At 43.6% G+C, this 20103-nt stretch overlaps 1 protein-coding gene across 11 annotated transcripts in view; it reads right to left on the bottom strand.

Annotated features, from left to right (window-relative positions):
- Positions 1–2632: 2632 nt before the first annotated feature.
- The window catches only part of PPEF1 (protein phosphatase with EF-hand domain 1), a 34808-nt gene continuing 17337 nt past the window's right edge, over positions 2633–20103 (bottom strand). For all 11 annotated transcript variants that reach the window (XM_032181252.1, XM_032181182.1, XM_032181234.1 and 8 more), the window contains 13 exons: positions 19542–19705; positions 18097–18211; positions 16065–16111; positions 12769–12935; positions 11934–11970; positions 11335–11484; positions 9074–9268; positions 7484–7669; positions 6725–6867; positions 6032–6138; positions 4959–5122; positions 4093–4177; positions 2633–3626 (listed from right to left, as the gene is read on the bottom strand). In XM_032181252.1, coding sequence (XP_032037143.1) covers positions 3436–3626; positions 4093–4177; positions 4959–5122; positions 6032–6138; positions 6725–6867; positions 7484–7669; positions 9074–9268; positions 11335–11484; positions 11934–11970; positions 12769–12935; positions 16065–16111; positions 18097–18211; positions 19542–19705 — 1751 coding nt within the window. In that variant the 3' untranslated portion in view covers positions 2633–3435. The remainder of the gene's footprint in view (positions 3627–4092; positions 4178–4958; positions 5123–6031; positions 6139–6724; positions 6868–7483; positions 7670–9073; positions 9269–11334; positions 11485–11933; positions 11971–12768; positions 12936–16064; positions 16112–18096; positions 18212–19541; positions 19706–20103) is intronic.

A 20103-nucleotide genomic window follows, 5' to 3' on the forward strand; every position in this document is an offset into this window, starting at 1 on the left:
GCTCCCAGGTTTGTGCCTGCGCCATGAGGCTGTCCACTGAAAATAAGCTTCAGTGGCTGCTTGGAGATGCTTTAAGGAGAGAGAGTAAGCGTGTGTCACGCAGGGAAACGGCTCTGCGGCCACTTCGTCTGAAAACAGAGGTAGGCTGCTTCTGGAGTGGAAAACCCTGCTTCACCCCAGGCACCAGCTGCTATTTGCCGTGGTTTTATGCAGTTAGCTGAAATACCTTGATGAAAGGAGGGACATCAGCCTGTCTCAGTTGCTGGTTGCCAGCACCTGTGGTCCCAGGGAAGGCAGGCTTCAGGCGGCACAGCTACCACGGAGGCGCTGCTGCTGCTGCAGCATCTGGGCACTTGCCCAAGAGAGCCAAGGCAGAGCAATGAGTGTGGGAGGCCTCAGGAGGTGATTCAGATTTAGGAGAATTTGGCAGCCCAGGAGCTGCTTGCTGGATGCTCTGAGAGGCAAGGACTGCATTAACCACCATGGGCACTGTGGACCTGTGGAGGGATAAGTGGCAAGGTATGGTTCAGCTACAACTAGCACACACTTGGATGTGGAAGTCATTTTATTGGCATGGTACCTGTTTTTTTTTTGTTTGTTTGTTTGTTTTTTCTTTTATTGTGCTTTTCCCCCATTTTTGTATGCATTGTGAGAGATCACCTAGTGTGTTTCTCAGTAAATAAATCCTTTGGTTTAAACATATGGATGTAACAGTGCAGAGCATGAGCACACTAAGTCACTAAAGCAACGGTTCAGAGCCCAGAGCAAAACAAACACCTCTTAACTCTTTTTTTTTTTTTAAACAAGTGTCTTTGATTTAAAATTCATAGTATGACCTCAATTACCAATACATTTATTATCACTGTGATCAATTACCACGTGGAGTGTACGCACTGGTGAAGTATTTATATGGTGATTTGAAGAGAGTTTAGATAACTGGTACTGAGAAGTGGGATGCTGAAGCACAATGTCAGTGGAGGGGAAAACTCATTTTACTTCCAGCTCAGGCACAGCTGCAACTTTCTGCTGAGCTACTACTCGGACAGAAGGATTATTACAGCTGGGGAATCACAATTAATGCAAAACTCATTAAGCAAATAAGCTTTTGTTCAGACCCCCTCACACACATACACACTTTGCAGAGGATCCACCTCTGTGTTATTAAGCTGCTATAAAACTGAGCCAGCTCTGATGGAGGTGAGGGTGTGCTCCCAGGTAAAATTCAGTGACAGCTTTGCCGCTAATTGGAGCAGCTCTGCTGTCTGGCCTCCGGGGGGAGCCAGAAGAGGAGGATGCGGCCACCCTCAACTCCCTGCAAACTCATTTCTCAAGGCAAAGGTACACGGACACTTCAGAAACAAGGGCTTTCAGGAAAGCAGATCCACCTGGGACCTGGTCTTTCCGCTCTGTCCGGCGCTGCTGTCACGAGCACTTTGCAGCCGTGGGGACAGAAGCAGCAGCCCTGGTCCTCCGTCTGCCCGCAGCAGCTGCGGGGCAGGTTTCTCTCTTGGCTGGATGCCTCAGCCCCTCGCAGCGCTGCCTCCCCAGGAGCCTCTTCTCACTCTACACTAAGCCAAGTGCTGCGCTGCGCCCTTGCTGTTGGCGTCCCTTCTCATCAAGGCAAGCGTCCTTCAGCCTAATCCTTCAGCTTAATGCTGGAGTGGCTTCAGGAACACCTTGTGAGAGGGGCACATCTAAGCTGCAGGGTCTCAGCAATGTGTCTGAGCTCCCACCTTGTTACACGCCCTTGTTTTGTCCTGTCTTAGGGGTGGCAAAGGAGGCCTCCCGATCTGTACTGTCACATTCTATAAATACACATTTAACGTTGCCAATACCATTAAAATTTTACTATAATTTTTGTTTTTCTCTTAGAGAATCCTCCCCCCCCACTCCAGGGAATAGAAATAAGTATGTGCATGTTTAGTTGCTCATCTGTTAATGTACAAAATACTTCTGGAAACGTATTTCCTATTTCATTGACTAAAAATAAGATGTAGGAATGACGGCACTCTATGAAGCTTGGACTGCTATTGTATCTGTAATGATAAATTATTAGGAAGGGTGCTATAGCTTTTTTTTTTTTTTCCTTTGCATTTTCAAAACTGTTACTAAATTAAAAACTCCCTACTTAAATCATGGTTCAGTATTAAATTTTAAAGACTGGTTAGGCTGGAACTGTTTACTACCCAGCAAGCACTCTGCATACATTGTATTTAATAAGGATGAATTAAGGTAATGTCTTTTTTATAAAGTTCCTGATCTGGCTGCGCTTTATATCGGTGTGTTGCTTTCAGAGTGTAACATGTGAGTGAGTCAGGTGCAGGAGTGAGGTGCAGGAATGGGAGTATTGGCTCGCAGGCTTGCAGCAGGGGAATACAAGGGGAGACACAGGACACTGGGCTCTGCCATCTTGCTGCTTTCCATAAAGTCAATTGTAGAATTTGTCAGTTTGCTTGATAGAGAATTCATGCTCAACTGTATGCAAGATTATTTAGGTTCGGTAGAATCAAACTTTTTTACTTTTGTGTTCTTACGCATCTCCTGGTTTTAAAGAAATACAGTTCAACTACAGGCAAAAAAGTGTTTTACTCTGGTATGTGTAGCCTACCACTGTAAAGACACCGCACACACATTACTGTGAAAGCTGCAGCTTTATTTTAGGATCTGTTGTATGTTATATTAACATGCTATGAATTTAGCCAGCATTAAAATGACAGGTTATGACTGTTTCTTGGCCCCCAACCCCAACAACTGTAAGGCAAAAGTAACCAGTGGCAAGAACAAATCTATTGCAACTGTAAACGCCTTTCAAATAAGACCCTTTAAGTTGGGTCTGTAAACTTCAGAGAGGATACATAGTCACCTGGAATGTTTTAACTTTATTGCATCATGCAAAGAGAAAGATTAAATGCAGAACTACCTATTTTCCTATTTTAATGATCTGGTGTGTTTTCCTTCTTTTTTTTTTTTTTTTTTTTTTTTTTAAATCTCGCCTGGGCTGGATAGTCAGTCCACAGAAAGCCTCTGTTGTTCCTGCTATATCCCCAGGGAGTGACAGATATGTTCCTTGTGGTCACTAATACTATTTCTCAGCTGTCTCTAAGGGCTGCTGAGAGAAACATACCAAAGTTTCTCCTCCCGTGAGGTTGTAGGTGCTACCTTGGTAATATTCACAGGTAAGATAGGTGGAGGAGGTGAAACCAAGAGTGAGGATAAATTGTAAGGTACTGATGTGGCAGTGAGGCAGTAATACTGTATATGGTGGTTTTTCATCTCTTCTGGTCTCATTACTAGCAGGTGTACATCATCACAGTGACCACAATGCTTGTTATTAATTATTGGTTGTCTGTGTGGAAATTGGGTTCCCAGGCTGCTTGTGACTCATGACAGGAAGGTGAACTTCCACGACAACCCGCAAGAAGTTCTGCCTCTTCATTAGGTTGGCTTCTTGTCTCCTTTGTGAACCACATGAAAGGCCTCTAAAAATTCGCTGAAGTCAATGTAGTCGTCTTTGTTGTAGTCGATGCTCTGGGCGAGCTTGTCAATGGAGGCATCGTACGCCTCAATTCCCAGGTGAGAACTGAAGATTCTCCAGGTCTTGCGGAACTCATCAAAAGAAATCAAACCTAAAGGAGACAGATGGCAGATTGCTTCTTCCAGTGCTGTTTCCCCTTCCTACATGCATGCACACTCCTTTATTGCAAGACAGTTACCTGCCTACCAGGGCTTGCGTGATTTTTTTGTGATTTCCTGGCTGAAGTACGTTTTTACTGCAAGCAAGGAGCTAGCGCTTTCAACAGTGGAATTAAGAAAGCAGTAAATACCGAGAGTGCGAGGAGAAGGGAGAAAAAGCCCCCAAAAGTGACACCAGTACTGGAAACTGAGTATGTGAGATTTTTTTTCTTGAATTAGGCTCTGTGCGCTGTCCCTTATATGGGTACAGCCTGACTGCTGAAATTAGTCTTCACTAAAGTGGAAAAATGATATCACCCCTGGTACCTCTATATATAGGAGCCTTAAGGAGGAAACCGTGGGGAAAGATAAGTAGTAGAGGCTTCCTAGGGCTGGTGCTGTGAAGTTACAGGCACTTACCTGAATGATCTTCATCCATGATGTTAAAGATTACCTCCAGCTCTTTTCTGTATTTGCACAGCGTTTCAACCAAAGCTGGCTGAACCTGGTGTTGAAATCATACACAGGAAAGCATTCAGACCTTGGGTTTGAGTAAGCTTAGCCAACAGAATACATACTATACAAATCTATTTTCCCAGTTTAACTTGTCAAATACTAGGAAAAATTCCTTATGCTTGAGTTCCAAGAGATGATATTTTGTCTTGCCCCGAATCAGCTAAAACCTGTCCCTTCTGGGTGAGGGGGTCCTGTGAAGGAACCTTTCACACCTCCTACCTTCAGTAATTATTTGTGGAAATATTGATGACCTAGGGAAAATGGTGGGTGTCATGCACTCACATGAAATGTTCAATGTTAGAAAAATGGTGGTGAGAGCTAAGAACCAAACCGCTGAGCAGTCGCCCAGTAACAACTGGGCTCTGAAGCAGAGACCTCAGCTATAGATGGTCAAACATCTCCAGCCCATCTCCAACTGTGACTTCATCCTACAGGTGCCAGAATTGGTTCTGTGCACATTTGCAAATCTGCTCCGAGTGGGATTCATCACATATCTCCTCAGCTACCTTATCTAAATGCCCTTGAGAGTCACCGGAAAGTAGGAAGCAGTTCTAGCGTGTGATGCATCCAACCTATTTTAAGAATCTACCTTAGCAGGGAATGATGATTCGTGCCCTAGAAGTACTTGTTTCCCTCCAATGACCATAAAAGGAAGCTAGGTAACTAGTTCAGATGTAGATGTCTACCGGATTGGCCAAACCACTGTCTTGTGCCACAAATTGCAAAAAGCTCTTCCTCCCAGATTTGCAAAGAGGCGTTTTCCTCCTTACCTCTTCTGTAGATTGAGCTATTTCCATATTGTGAAAACACGACATGTAGTCAACTTTTCCATCTGGATCTGTCTTGGCTAAATGGGGCAGCAGTGTCCTCCAGGGCAGTTCCAGGCAGAGGACAGACTCCATCGCTGCTGCCCAGTCACTGACAGAAATGTTGCCTGCCAAAGGGGTCAGTTCATGGTTACATTTGGTACATGATGCAGCACAAATCAGACACCAGCATGCCTTCTGACTTTGTTTAAGAGGTCACAAACCAGGAACATTTTCTCCTAATGTTGGGGAATAAAAATATTCTTAACAGTGAGCAGCAAGGTCAGACTAAACATTTCCACAGGTCCCTTCCAACAGCGACAATTTTGTGATTCTATTGTGATGGTCAGCGTGCTTTAAAACTTCTGGAGAAAACCAAATTATTCTATGAAGAGCGCTTCACATTTGAGCTGAGTTGCATCTATAGAGATGTATGGCTGAAAAGTCAACAAGGCAGGAATATGTTGATCGGTTGCTCAGCAGCCGGAGAACCAGCACCAACGCCTTATCAATTGCCATTTTAGGGGCACAGATGACAACCTTGTCAGGTGAGAAGCCATCGGGAGAAAAAGCTGTATTTGTGCCAGAAGTCATCAATGCCTTGCTCCTACATAAAAGGTTCATCTACCAATTTATTACTGACTTTTCTTCAGCTGATGCATGACTGTGCGTCCACTAGTGGGTGGCCTAGCCACCCTACTCAAAGAGCCCCCAGACTCAGGAGACCAGTCCTCCTTCATCTGAGACCCCAGTTTCCTGGCTGACATCTTCTGAAGATGCTCCCGAGTGAAGGTGATGACTTTTGAGCTTCTGGAATCAGATTTCCCTGCCCAAACTCTCTGCCTAGCGAGCTTCTTTCTTTGCTCACGTGTTCCAATTCCTCCCTTCTTCATACTTAAACCTCCCACCCCACCCTCCAAGTTGCTTTCTAAGGATAAGCATCCACGACTCACATCTTCTGCTGGGAGGAGTGAGAGTGTGTCACCAACCAGCCTCAGGCCAGCAGGCCCCCATGCACACATAAGAGGTGGTGTTACCTGTGTTGTCGCAGTCATACTTTTCAAAAGCCTCAGTGAGTGTAGACCTGTGAGCAAAAATCCTCTCTCGTAAGATTTGCAAGGCAGAATGTTCAATTGTTTTCATCCTAAGAGGAAAAAAAAAAAAAAAAAAGCAAAGCTGATCATTAAAGAATTTTAATCCTCCAGCAATTTATGCTTTTCAACACTCATTATCAAATTCTTCTGTTCTTGAACGTGCAGTGTCATCAGGGTCATCCTAAAAGGCAACACTGGGGAAAAACAAAACAAAGCCCCAGAAGAATAAGCTGAACTTAAGAGATAATCAAGTTTATGCAGGTAATTCTAAGCTGCTTTGCTTTAGTAAATCTGACCACAGTGCTAGGCATGGCAAAGCTGTAATGATAAACTTTTTGGACTCCATTCATAACAGGATTTCTCCAGATTAACACTGCAGCCTTAAAGCAGACCTGACAGACAGGCATAGGCTCTTTAGGAGTCCCTGACAATCGTCTGTTCTAAGCTCTTAATTACCTTTGGGAATTTCTCAGGAAACTAAGTCAGAGCACTCCAAATACATTTTTGTCTTCTGTATTAATATTTAAATGGGAAAAACAGAAAAAGGAGGAAAACAGATGCCTGTCGAAGTAAAATGAAGCTACAGATTTACAGCAGGTGCTCACGCTCACTGCACACATGAGGATGCATCTTTACCTCTCCCAGTGGTTCTGCTTGTCTGTGCGCTCGCACACTTGATACTGTACAAAACGAGGAATCAGATCCGGGTTCAGTCGGATGTACGCTCCCCTGTTGCTCCCCTCTTCATAATAGTTAGAGGCAGAAAATATAGTGATAACCTGATCATAGGAAAAAAAGAAACTGTTGGCTAGAACAACTCCTTGTGACACTGATTCCTAAAGCTGGTCTTAGAAAAACCTGCAGGTTACAAAATGAAGTGTCAACATGTAAAACCAGAAACGATGTCATTCACCAGACTGCTTGCTCTTTCCAAGTCAGAGCTCCAGGCGTGCGTTTTTGGCCTGTCACAGTTTAGAGGGCAGTGTGATAGCACACTGTAGCAGAAATGTCTAAGAGAGGTGTTTTCAGGATTCTTGCTGGCATCTTGATACAGCATGTCAGCAAGCAATGCCAGAAGAGAAACGAGTTAAAAGGCTTCTAAGAGTGTATGAGCATCTCTTACGCTGTATTTACACATAACTGTCCTAAGGGATTTTGTTGATGTTCATTTGTTTTCACATGAGTAATGAACTAGTCCCCACTCCCTGAAGCTGTAGAGACTTCTGTGTTTGTCAGAACACCGTAATTTGTTCTAACATCTACTTATTTAGCACATGATTTCCCCAAACCCATTTTGAAGAAGTCGCTCATTTTCTTAATTAACTTTGCAGACACATCTGTGGATGTACCCCTGAAATTCATGGGAGACCTCTGCTTTATGTGGCAGCACCTTACCTTCCCGCCATGAGTGAGCTCGTAGCCTTCCCGCTTAAATTCATGGGACCTGATCAACAGCTTCAGATTATACCTCTCAAACAGCCTGGCAGTGGTGTCAGGGCCAAAGTAACAACCTCCTCCGCGGCGCTTGTTTGGGACGCAGCCATTCTGCATTCTTGGATCACTCCAGAGAATGTCCATGACCTGGCAAGAGCAAACTCAAGTGAGGACTGGTAGTAGGCAAGGACTGACGGGCTGTGTGTGCCTGGACTAGGGACATCAGCAAAAGCCCCCACAGTACAGGGAGAAAACACACCTGAGCTAACAAGGTCCTCAACAGGCCTCCCATTTTCTTCTTTCAGTAGTGCACTCCTTTGGGCTAGGACCTCTGTTCCACTTTTCTTACAAACCATTTTCTACAGTTTGCATTACCTTTTTTCAGACGAAACATCTTTTCAGTGATGTGCCTTCTTTCACAGCTGAGGTTTCCAGACTCTGGTAGGTGCATCAGGAACGGTGCGTGGGCAAAGTGAGCAAAAGCTGCCTGTGCACGTGAGAGGCATGTCCTGCTTCTCAGCACAGACCTGACAGACACCTGTGTCCGGTTTTACCTAAACTAAGCTTGAGAATACCTGCTCAATACGTGGCAGGAGTTGCCTTTGGCTTTATTGCCTTTGGTTAGCTCATGTTTCAAAACAAGATTTCACCTATCAGCATTTTAGCAAGATCGAGACTTCAGGATGAATTCTCAGGGCTTAAACGTGCTAATTCCAGTCAGCACCAAACATGGGGCAAAATGCATCTGTTCAAGCCTCACTGGAAAAGGTTTACACAAAAACATTTACTTCACATTTGTTGGGGAGTGTCAGATTTGGGGGAGCAACTACAGCACTCTACGTTAGGTTCTAGGCCAGATCTTGGGAAATCACATTTTCTGAGAGGACTTGCTCTATCTCTAGAGGCAAAACAAGGCTGCCTACTCCTTAAAGCAGCTGTCTGAAGGGAAGCCCAGAAAAAAACAAACATATCCACAACTCAATTTTGAGCTTGTAAATTGCTGTGCAAATTAAGCTTTCCAAATTGTCACAATTTATTAACTTACAGCATGGCATGGGCTCTGTATTGCCTCTAATATTCAAGGGGAAACTAACAGCCAGAGGACAAAAACTCCCTGCTCTGAGTATTCAACCTTTAGGTCTCAGGAGCTGGGTTTGTTTGGACTCTATCAGCATTCAGCTGCCAAAACCACAGCCAAAAAAAGGTGTGTACAATCACATTGATCGCCAAATCTGACCTATTTAATTGACAACCACATATGTACAAACAGATGTAACCACATGAGGGCATGCAAACACACCTCATACAGAGCAGTTTCCTTCTAACAGCTAGGAGCAGAAAACACTGTGTAAATCCTCCTTCCGAGGCTTAAAATCACAAGCCTTTTTTTACCAGCTGTACAAAATCATCTGAATAATGTATAGCTGGCTAGTATACTCCCCAGAACGATGTGTTACTGACACAAACCCCTTGGACTCAGACATGCCCTCTGAACAGAGCCCCTGCTGCTGCTGAGCAGGGGTCTCTGTGCCTGTCTTTGGTTTCACCTACTTGTTTCCATTCCTTCAGCGTGGGCCCTGGCTGCGAATTTGGGCAGGAAAGCTCAGTGAAGCCCGATGAGGAGAGCCTGCGTGTTTTCCCTGCGCCACGCTTGTTGGCAGCACATGTGCTGGGTCTGGCTGTTGGAGCGCCCTCCTTTCCTTGCTCCTCTCTCTCTGGCTGTGGTGGCCGCATCAAAGATTTCAACTTGAAAACAAAAAACAAAACTGATCAAACAATAAAACCCCACGGCATATTGGAAGAGTTACCAGAACACAACGATACAGAGGCACATCCATTCCCCCTTCCCATACGCAGCCTTTAAGTCTTGTGATGTCCTGAGCTCTCCTGTTTGGTGGATGCTGCAGGTGTTTGCACCTGCGGGCATCGTGCTTCACATCTGCCAGGCACCAGCCTGTTCAGCAGCACTCTCGTGTTCCTGTCACGAGACCTCGCTCATCCCAAGCCACACTCAGCCACCAGGTCTCACCGTACAGCAGGGCCAGCACTTGGGCTCAGGGCGGATACTTAAGTGCCCAGCCTCACTAGAGACTAAAAATATGCAGGTATATTATACTGAGGTCAAACCACACTCACTGCTGCTCTCACACAATAGCGTGCTGCTAGGTTAATTTGGCTGAAATCAATGTATCAAAGTATCAGGAGGATAACCATACAGTTCATAAGGTATTACTTCAGTCCCTTCACTGTTAAATAAATTTAACCTTCAGCATTTACAGACATCTGCTTTTTTGGAGTCCCATGCTGTGGCTCCATGAATGCCCATTCATACAGACTCCCCCAGGGAGTATCTTTTCTTCCCTTTGGATATTCTCTCATACTGTCTCATCTTCAGACCATCACTAGAAAGTTTAACTATTTATCAAAGAAAATGATGCAAAAAATGATTCCCCGGAGCACTGACCGGCATCTGAAGACCTGTCGGTTGCCAGCTGTACCAATTAAAAGCCCTGAGTGACTGTGCCCTGAGCTGTGGCCCAGGCACAGCCGCTTCAACCTGCTACTTGTGCAGCTCACGGGTAGGCAGTGCCTCGGTAACACACCCATCCCTGCCTCAGGGAAAGCGTGGGAAGGACTTGGCTCAGGGCTGAGACACCTGTATCCATGCCTAGGCACCCAATTTCAGAGTGCACTGGTTCAGCCAGCAGGGCCTGGGCGCAGATAACCAGGCGTATTCACCGCTCTTTTTAACGTCCTTGAGAAACAAACTGGGCTGCAGCTGGCTGATGGGCAAAACATTTCTTTCTGCGCTAGGAATCACGAGGGTGAGAGCAGCAGCTCTGGGTTGCACAGCCGCAAGTGACAAGGAACACATTTCAGCTGCTTAAACACTGGTGTCTTGTGCCATCTGGGGTGCTCTGCCATGTCTGTCAATTAGCACCAGGAAAACCAGACCTGGAGGAGAGCAGCAGAGGAGACCTGTGAAGAAGACTTTGTGCAGAGGCAGCCAGAGGCCACTGGGAATCCCCCCAGGCTTTGGCAGTGCTTCCAGGAACAGCACCAGAGACCTACATCTGTGCAATGGCAAGACCTGGATCTCCACCAGATCTCCTGGATCTCCACTGAGTATGAGGAGCCTAAGCAGCCAGCTTACAAGCAGGTACCTCTAGCTGTATAAATCTTCCAGACCAAACCCCACGCAATTTTCCACTGATTTGAAAAAGATGTGTTTGTTCATTCTAGAAAAATAAATAAATAAATAAATAAAAATGGATGCCTCTGTCTTCTAAATTTATGAAAAGCAGCAGTAGTTTCTGCTTGCTCAAGGCCAGGTCCCAAGGTTTGCTCCTGCTGGAAGGACGCTCCCACACGTGCTGCCACGGGCGCGCTGCAAGGTGCAGAACGTCCCACACAAGCAGATGGCAGCAGCACAGCCCTGGGGCAGCAGGCGGTGCTAAAAAGATGTGGTTAGATTGATTTCTGAAGTGTTTAGAAATGCCTGAGAATTACGTACTTCTCATACTTTCTGGCCAATGTGTTATCACCGCGGGAAGGAGTATCTAAAGTGTCTTCAACTATTTTAAAGTCAAAAGACCTATGCCATTTTACAGCAGCCAAACAATTGGCTCCCAAGACCTACTGAAACCTCCCCTTCTAAAGACTGATTTTGAAGAAAACAAGACCTTTCTTTCCTTACATGCCTTATAAAGTAGCCATTTCCTTTCCTCATGCAAACAACTTGATCTTAGCATTTGTATTGCTAAATTTTTTTAAAAATATAAGAGTAACCCCACATGAATACACTCCCTTACCTTATTTCTCTCAAGTAAATATAGGAAATTCAAATCTGTCTTGTCTGAAATTCCTCCGTGTAGGATGAGTACTTTTTTATTAATTATAGTGGCAAGGGGGAGCCAGCTGAAGACATCTTGCAGAAGATACAAAATTACCTTCGCATGGACCTGCAAAGTATACTCTTGGGTTAGATCCTATTTTAGATAGATTCTGTTGCTTCTAAATTCAAGATTTTGCTGAGGTGTCTGCAACTGTCTGTACAAACAGTTCCTCCCAGGGGACACCCCAAGTTGCAACACCGACAAATATGACCTGAAATTTACTCTAAGAGCCATTCAAAAGTCTCTCCAGCACTTCATTTACCTCTCCGTGTGCTCATGAGTGGCCTCACCAATGCTATTTACTTCTTCCCACAGATCACTGAGCACAAGATGTTACCACTTTGAATTGTGTTGTCAGTTATGCCACTGAAAATCCAAAATAATTTTAACTACATTACTAAACTCATTCTGCACTATACCTAAATAATCTGGTTGGAAGTTTCCTTGTTCAGACATTTTTCATTTTACATGTGGAAGACTAAAAGAAAATACAGGGAAAGTAGGAAGAATCTTACCTTATACTTGCTCAAAACTTCATTGCTGAAGCCATATCTGAAAATAGAACAATGTCATGAACTGTGTTTTAGTATGCCCTTTCTGCACCATTTTCCACACTACAGTGATTGCCAGGAATTTTCCAACCCTCTTTTCCTCCTGTCATTTATGTCTCACCTCAGTTTAAAAGTGCATTCTTCTGTTTTATCTCAATAATTGAGTTAAATTGATTTCTTGTCCATATAAGGGATCAGAAACAGCGTCCAGACCAATCATTTTAAGCAGCCAATTTCCCATCTAAATGTAATAGCGTAGCAGTTTTACCCTTTAGATATTAGAGAGAATTTTCAAAGGAACCTAACCAATGTTGTGTAAAAATTCCCTCAAAACCTGCATGGACAGCATCATCTATCATGTCCATTCCCCGTTTTTGGGAAGTGACATCTTAGTCTGAAGTTAAGCAAAGTCTCAGCTCCTGGTTTCCTGGTTCCATCATACTACACTTGTGTCTGTGGCTATGCTGTGGAAAAAGCCTATAATTAACTAAAATATAGTCCTTCCACCCAACCCCTGCTCTGGTACTCGGGCAGCTCCAATGAAACCACTGACTTCAATGGGCTGTGATTATGTCAGAGACAAGAAGTGACTCCGGTTTGAGTGTCTGTGCGTAACAAGGATGTACTTGGCTCCCCCTCACACATCTTGAAGATGCAAAGCTCCACCTGAATAACCAATAAAACATTAATTATGTTTTAGAAATCAGATGTTGGCACAGTGGCTAAAGCAGCATTCAAAAAGCTCCAACATTTCCAATAATGATCAGATACTCCCTCCTTTCCATCCCCTAAAACCTACCTCAAGTTTATGACATAGTCTTCATGGTTTCCTCTATTCAAGTGTACATCATTGGGGTAGATAAGAAGAAATGCAAACAGGATTATAAGTATTTCCATAGAATTTTGCCCTCTGTCAACAAAATCACCATTAAAGACATAAGGTTTTTTTTCTGAAGGTAGACCATTCTGCAGAAAGAAACAAAAACAAGGACATTTGAAGACTGTTATGCTATTGTAATAAAGGAAATATCATTTCTAATGAGAACTCCTTGCTATAAAACCTGGAAAAAAAAAAAAAAAAAAAAAAAAAAACATAAGCATAATACAGAACTCAGAAACACAGCATTTATTTCCACTGCTTAGAACAGAAATCTCCAAATCAGACATCCTATATGAACCATCAGAGAAGAGACGACCTCTCTGATGGTTCTTATGATGCTGCCTCTAATCCATTCCTCTGCCTATTAAATTAAATTGAAAGGGACCAGTAGGAACATTATTCTTGTAATAAAACATACTTTTCTCTTAATGCAACTGCTGCCGGGAAGTTGTGCACTTGCAAATAGAAGGGAATCACTCATTTTGAACAGATGACAAGAACTCCAGAAATTATCTTCTGACACAAGTCTGAAGGTCCTTGCATTTCCTTACACAGAAGAAAGTGGATTTCAGATATTTACATTTTTTGCAGTCTGTGCTTCCAGAACTACAGTCCGAATCTTAATACAGAGATGTGAAGAAATTCTTTTTTTTCCAATTGCTTTAATCCTGAAAGCATTACTTGACTTTTACTCATACTTGCACTTTGCCAGGGGTGCTGTTAAAGACATACCAGGAAGCTTGTGCACCTGGAAGACTGCATGTACAGGTAGTTTTTATCTTTTTTTATTATTATTATTATTATTTTTTCCCCTGAAGATACAGAGCAATGCTTTATTGTGAATGGTGCCATCAGAAGCTACACCTGTGAATTGCTGGTACGTGCTGTTAGGTCAGTTATTAACACTCAACGGGTGCCATCAGCTTACACAAAGTATAGCAGCAGCCACGTGTAGCTTCATTTCCAGTCACAAGTACTGGAAATATCATTTTACTCTTGGCTTGCCAGGAAAAAGAAACTGCTGCTTTCACAAATGGTGTGCACAAGAACGATCAACAGAGCATCTACAAAACCATATGACCACTGCAGAAGCCACTCTGAGGAGGCCGGGCAGCACTGCAACACACCCAGCCTCCTGAATGAGGCTGTGTCAGACCAGGAGATGGATTGATCAAAGCTTTGCTTTAAAACCCACTGCCCAGCAGATGGTCTGTGTGCACACAGCCACGCCACAGCCACCATCCCCATGGAAGGACAGATGTGCTGATGTGCTCTCCAGCCTCTGCCCTGCCTCCCTTGCAAAGGCTTACCCGCAGCTCGTAGTTTTAAAGGAGAGTTTGTTTTAACTTCTGGCTTCCATGAGGAGTTGTGGTTCTGTTCCATGCTTCTGCAAAGTTTTTATTTCCTTTTCCACAGTTCCGACTAATAAGAGCAACAGCAAATGAAAGGCTGTTGCAGCCCCAACATGTCAAAGAGGTGAACAAGGCGCTCTGATGATTAGCAGCTTGCTGCTGGGCATCGTTACTGTATCGGCTGGGTTAGTGATTAATTAACTTCCTTTTGTTGTCTGCATTCTCTGCAGCTCCGGGCTATTCCTACTCCTAGCAGCTATTTAACAATCTAACCTAGCAGTACATATTTGAAAATGCGAGTGTTTCAAGGAACTCCAGGAAATGCTGTAATTTGACAGAGATTAATGCAGTGACCGAATGGACTTTACAAATTGGCTATTGAGATAAAAAAGGAATTCTCTGAGCCTCACCCTCGCTGGGTCTCAGCGTTACATGTGCTGTTGTGCCCAGCACTGTGCTGGCTGTGCTTTGTCCTACCGTGCTTGAGGTTTGGGGGCTTGTCCCAGCACCGTGACTCCACCACGCGCTCTCCTCTTCCTCAGCTGCTTGGAAATGAGGACAAAACATCTGCCCACTGCATAGGGTCTGCTGTGAGGAGAGGGACCCCAAAGCCAAACAGCAGCTGGCAGCATGAGCACTGCTGCCCAGGACTGGGGGGCTGACTCTGAAGTCACTACAATCAGCACTTAGTCCTCACTCACACGTTTTTCTTAATTATTCAGAGATAGCTGCAGCAGTTACCTCCAGAACAGCTATTTTTTTCCCCCACAGGTCTGGTATGTGAAACCGACCTGAATCATACTCTGATTCTGTTTCAATATCCTGTTCCAAAAAGGAAGATTGCATAATTAAAATAACAGCTAAAAGGACTGGCTATATGTAATCAGTTAATAAGAAAAGCAGAGGCCTGCAGAGGCCTGATTATGCTTCAGCAGGCTTCAGGTACGCACTTGGACAAAACCACCAAGTTTCCATCCAGCCATGTCAGATAAAGGGTAGCAGCGTTGGAAGCAGAGGGGAATTACATCATTGAAACACCTGGTTTAGCTCTTTTCAGTCTCCATTCAGGGCCGAAGAATGTGTAAGGATCAGACACAAACCCTTTCCTCCGGAAAACTCAGATCGGAGAGACTATCTGCTAAATGAAAGGTGGTGATTCATGCCAAAGATAAATGGGAAACTAAATATAGGAAAACTCCTGCACCTTCGGTTAAATATACAATGGTGAAAAAGATAGCCTGGAGCTCCTTTTTTTTTTTTTTTTTCACCTCAGTAAAAGAGAGTTATGCTTTTTAACTTGAAAAGCGAGCAGCTGTTTAAGGATATGGAAAGGACATCCAAGGTATTTCCATTTTGTGCAGACTATATGGTTGCTTCCAAGGTTTCAAAAGCTTTTAAACAGATAGCACCCTTTTTTGTTTCCTGTAAACAAATAATAATGAAAAACACCTTTATGGGCACCAGTGAAATGGCCCAAGAAAGCTTCTGCATTATCTGCTTGAGGACTGAAATTATCTGTGGTATAGTGTCACATCAGGAACTGTTAGTTCTGGATTTTAGACCTCACTCAGCATGGAATAGGAAATGTGGGCTGGATGTGGTAGACACTGCAAGGAATCCTTTAAGTTCATGCTCTAGCTTGACATTTAGGAGACAAATCTCCTGGATCTCCTCTTCCACAGTGAGCAGGAGGAGAAGGAGAAGGAAAAGCTATGACAAAGGCACCATTCAAGTTGTTCTGGGGTTTATGTGTGTGATAGGTGCACACACATTTACAGTTCTAACAATGATAAAAACCATCAGACAAATACATGTTCTCAATAACAAAAAGTCAAAATGATATATCACAGGCTGCCCACTTACCTTATAAAATATCAAAAAAAGATCATCCAGATTTCCATGCAAGTCTCCTACAGGAAACAAAAACATATATGTCCTCTGTTACCAAATACATGGAATTATAAAACTGGAGTTATAAAAACTAGTCCTAAGAAGTTTTTCTCCATGCCTTCTTTAGTAATTGGCATTTTCCCTAATAATTTGCCTTGTATTGGGATTATATCAGCTTCATGTTAAGGTACACGCTGAAGTTGCCTAATAAAACCAGGCAATAAAACACTTAAAGAGTACACAATTGTTTTGCATAAAGTTTCTGTCCTTGCAGCTGGATCTGAAGATCAGACCTGTCACACAGCTAAAGGTTTGCTCAGGGAAATGGAGGTAAGATGAGCAAACACAATATCAACCTGGAAAACAGATTAGTATTTCAGAGATATGATAGACTTCCACATACCAACAGGTTTGAATTTACCAAGTAGCCTACTGTATGAAGCACAATCAAGCATCTGTCTGGTTCAGAGCCAGGTTTTGATGACTACTGATGGAGGGAGCGTCCGTGCCTGTACACCTTGGTGCAAAAGCCACAGGAGCAGCAGAGTTGTCCCTTCCTGAGGTTTATTTTGGAACAGGCAGGGGGACCTCACCCCCCTGCACTGCCAGCTCCCCACACCTGTGGCTCACCACCCTGAAGCCACAGAACTGCCTGAGAACAGGCTTTCTCCACCAATGGTTAAGAAAATGATTTAGTGGGTGATATTGGTGGTAGGGGGGTGGTTGGGCCAGATGATCTTGGAGGCCTTTTTCAACCTTAGTGATTCTATGAAAAGATAGAAGGGTCATTTCTAACCATGTCCATATGTCTTCTGTGCAACTTTTGGTTGATGATGAACCTGCTGGAGTCACTCTAAGGACTCCTTTGGGCCATGATAGATTGTAAACACGTGTGGGCACAAACACTTCACATGCGTATTCAATTTGCATTATTTGTTTGAAATTAGAAGGAATAGAAGGAGGGACAGCTTATTTAAATGACATCAAGACTTTTGGACCAATTAAGTTTAAAAACCTGCTTCCCTGCCGTATCTATCTGGCTGCAAAAGCTGTTAGTGTCAACGGCAGGAAGGGGAGCCCTTCAGATACTGCTTTCACAGCACAAATGAGATACAAACAACAGGAGGGATGTTTTGATTCACACCAACGTACTGTAGTGAGCAAGCATGACTCCATGCTTCCTCAGTTTGGAGAGGTATTTTATTTGGTTGGTTAACAAATCATTGTTTGTCCAGAACATTATTTAAAGAAGCCCTTTCCTGGTAGTTGAAGTTGGTGCACAACCACATCTTACAAACATCAGTTACTGTTTCACACGTGTTGCAGTACCCTTCCATGCGCTGCTTTACCATTACACACAGCACAGACACGGCTGTCAGAGCTGATGCCACCACTGCTCTTCTGTTCTGCAGCTACTGCTTCCTGTGCCGTGGCAGCATGCTGCATCCCTTTGCTCATAAGTTACAAAAACATAATCAAATAGATGTGCAATGAGCTCTTAATTCTTCACCTTGTGACATATCGTTCTGTGAGGCTAATTTGTTCGTTGCATAAAGACTGATGCATCCTCTTGGGTACCTTTAGAAATGAGGGTTTATTTATACATTTCAATTTGTTCATGATAGTCACGCTGTCTATGAAAGGTCTTGTTTGCTGCTCCTATTACACCCACATTAAAATCATTAGTGAGTAAACTATCGTGGTAAAGTCTTTTTCTCAGTCAAAGGACCAAGCACTGAGAAGCACAGCCAGTGATCACAGTACTTAGTGGCACTTTAGAGCTGGAAGTGCAGCAATATTTAAGCTGCACTGAAGTATTAATTGAACTAATACTGACTCATTCAGAAACTTTTAACAAGAACAGGAAAGAGGAGGAGAAGGACTTTTTTAAAATACACTCAGTGTAACTCAGGAACATTGTTTTGTTTGGTTGGTTTGCTCCCATGTATGCATTGATTACAAAAATAATAAATGCCCAAAGCAGTTATCTTCCTTGGCATCTTACCACAGATGGTTATCTCCTTGGAGTAGGAAACCGAAACAAGGTTGATATTTGGCTTCTCTTTGAGAACCCTCCTGGTTTCACATAGCAGCTTCAGTACGTAGTGGGCATGAAGCAGCTATGAAAAAAAAAAAAAATCGGGGAGAAAAGGAAGGCTTTTTAGGAGGAGCAGTAAAGACTGCTTTATTAGCACTACACACATATTGCCAAGGAAGCTGTATCAGATTATTTGTACTACAGATCTCCCTTAAATATGTTTACAGGCTGCATGGTTTAGTGCTGGAAATTAGGAGCGTTGGTAGCTTTGCACTTGCTTAGTGAGCTTGCTGTTCATATTTTCCCATTTTATTTCTAGTGTACCATTTCTACTCTTCCCATCTACAGAAATGGTAAGCAAGTGGGTAATGCAGCACTCAGAATCATTGCTTAAGGTCATCTGTTCAAAGTAACTAAAAAAAAAAAGATGTGCTTCTAAAAAGAAAACAAAACAAAAACAGAGGCCATAAATGGTATTTCAGCAAATTGCACAAATACCAAGGAGAGGGAACTCCAGCAAGGGTTGCCTTGCTAATGCTCATTGTGAAGATGTTACGAGAACGGAACACTCAGCCTTCAGAGATTGCTCCTTTCAGAAGGGATGCAGCTCCTGTAAAAGTGCTCTCCTGGTCTTCCCTGCTAATGCTTCTTACGATAATTTGGTCAGTAAGTGATTTTTAAGGCATTTAATTCAAACACAGATGGATGAGCTACAGATTGACTCTTCGAGATTAATGTTTTTAAGACAAACAAAAAAGGACAATTGCCTATAATAATTTCCTTACCAAAATGCCAGCCACAACGAGGTGAAGTCTGGGTAGGCTCATTTATCATACGCTTTATATTGTGCTATTTTTAAGGTAAGTCTCCACAGAAAATTGGGGGGGAGCAAAACATCATTCGGTAAATTAAAAGCAAAGTAAGACCCCTTATATAACCCCAAAGTTATCCCTTATATACAGTATATTGTTAAGATCATGAGTTCAAACCAAGCCCTTCCAAGTAAAGCAGTGGCAGCCAGAGCTCACAAGATCTGTGCTAGCACGTTGGCCACACTTAATATTCACTCTCCTCACTGCAGTGGGGTCTTGCACACTGGAATGAGGTGATTAATCCCTGCAACTCAGTTCATCTTTAAGGAATGGGGGGAAAGTGAATCAAACCTGGGAACTGAGAAGTGGTGCTTTGGGTTTTATTGGGTTAGCTCCCAACCTGACTGGATTCCTAGGACAGCTCACCACTTGCCTGTCTGACCACTGAGTGTTAGCAGAAAAGAGCAGTGGGATGGAAAGGAAGGCAGAAATATCTCTTTGAGCACCAGTTTAGCCTTATAGTCAACTAACTGTGGGGTTTCAATCTGACAGAGAGGTAAAATAAGTAAAACAAATGAACCAATCCTAGTTGCAATGTACCTGTCCGTTCTTGAAGGCATGAAGAAGAGCATTGGCATCTGCAAGAGTAAGGGGGAACGAGAGCCGTGGTCCGCAGTAGGAGTCTGGAACCTCAATATTTTCATATTCAGTTAGATATGAGTCGACCTCATGAGAAACGGAGGGGCTGATGGAGGTGTCAGCAACTGCAACGAGAGGGAAGAAAAACAGGAATGTGGAAACTCCAGCAGTCTCACAGGGGGCTGTAACAGAGCGACCAGAAGCGGTGGATGTTTCTGATGCTCTCCCTGCTGCAGTATGGGAGCAGCCAGCTCCTACCTCATACAGGGGAGCAGCTCTGGGTTTCCCCAAACTGACCCACAATGCTAAACAAACCCAGAAACAAAAACAAACAAACAAAACCAAAACACAGCCTGTCACAGGCTTTCTCCTTCCCCCACACAGCAAGGAGATTCAGAAGTCGATCATCCAGGGACTGTCACCTGCCTACAGTTCAAGATTACACAGTTAGTACCAGCTTTAAGGAGATGCTTGTGCTGCTTTTATTTTCTATGTTAAAAAAGCCAGCAGCCAAGCAGTGTTC

The sequence above is a fragment of the Aythya fuligula genome, chromosome 1 (assembly GCF_009819795.1).
Source record: "Aythya fuligula isolate bAytFul2 chromosome 1, bAytFul2.pri, whole genome shotgun sequence".
In the NCBI taxonomy this organism is placed as follows: Eukaryota; Metazoa; Chordata; class Aves; order Anseriformes; family Anatidae; genus Aythya; species Aythya fuligula.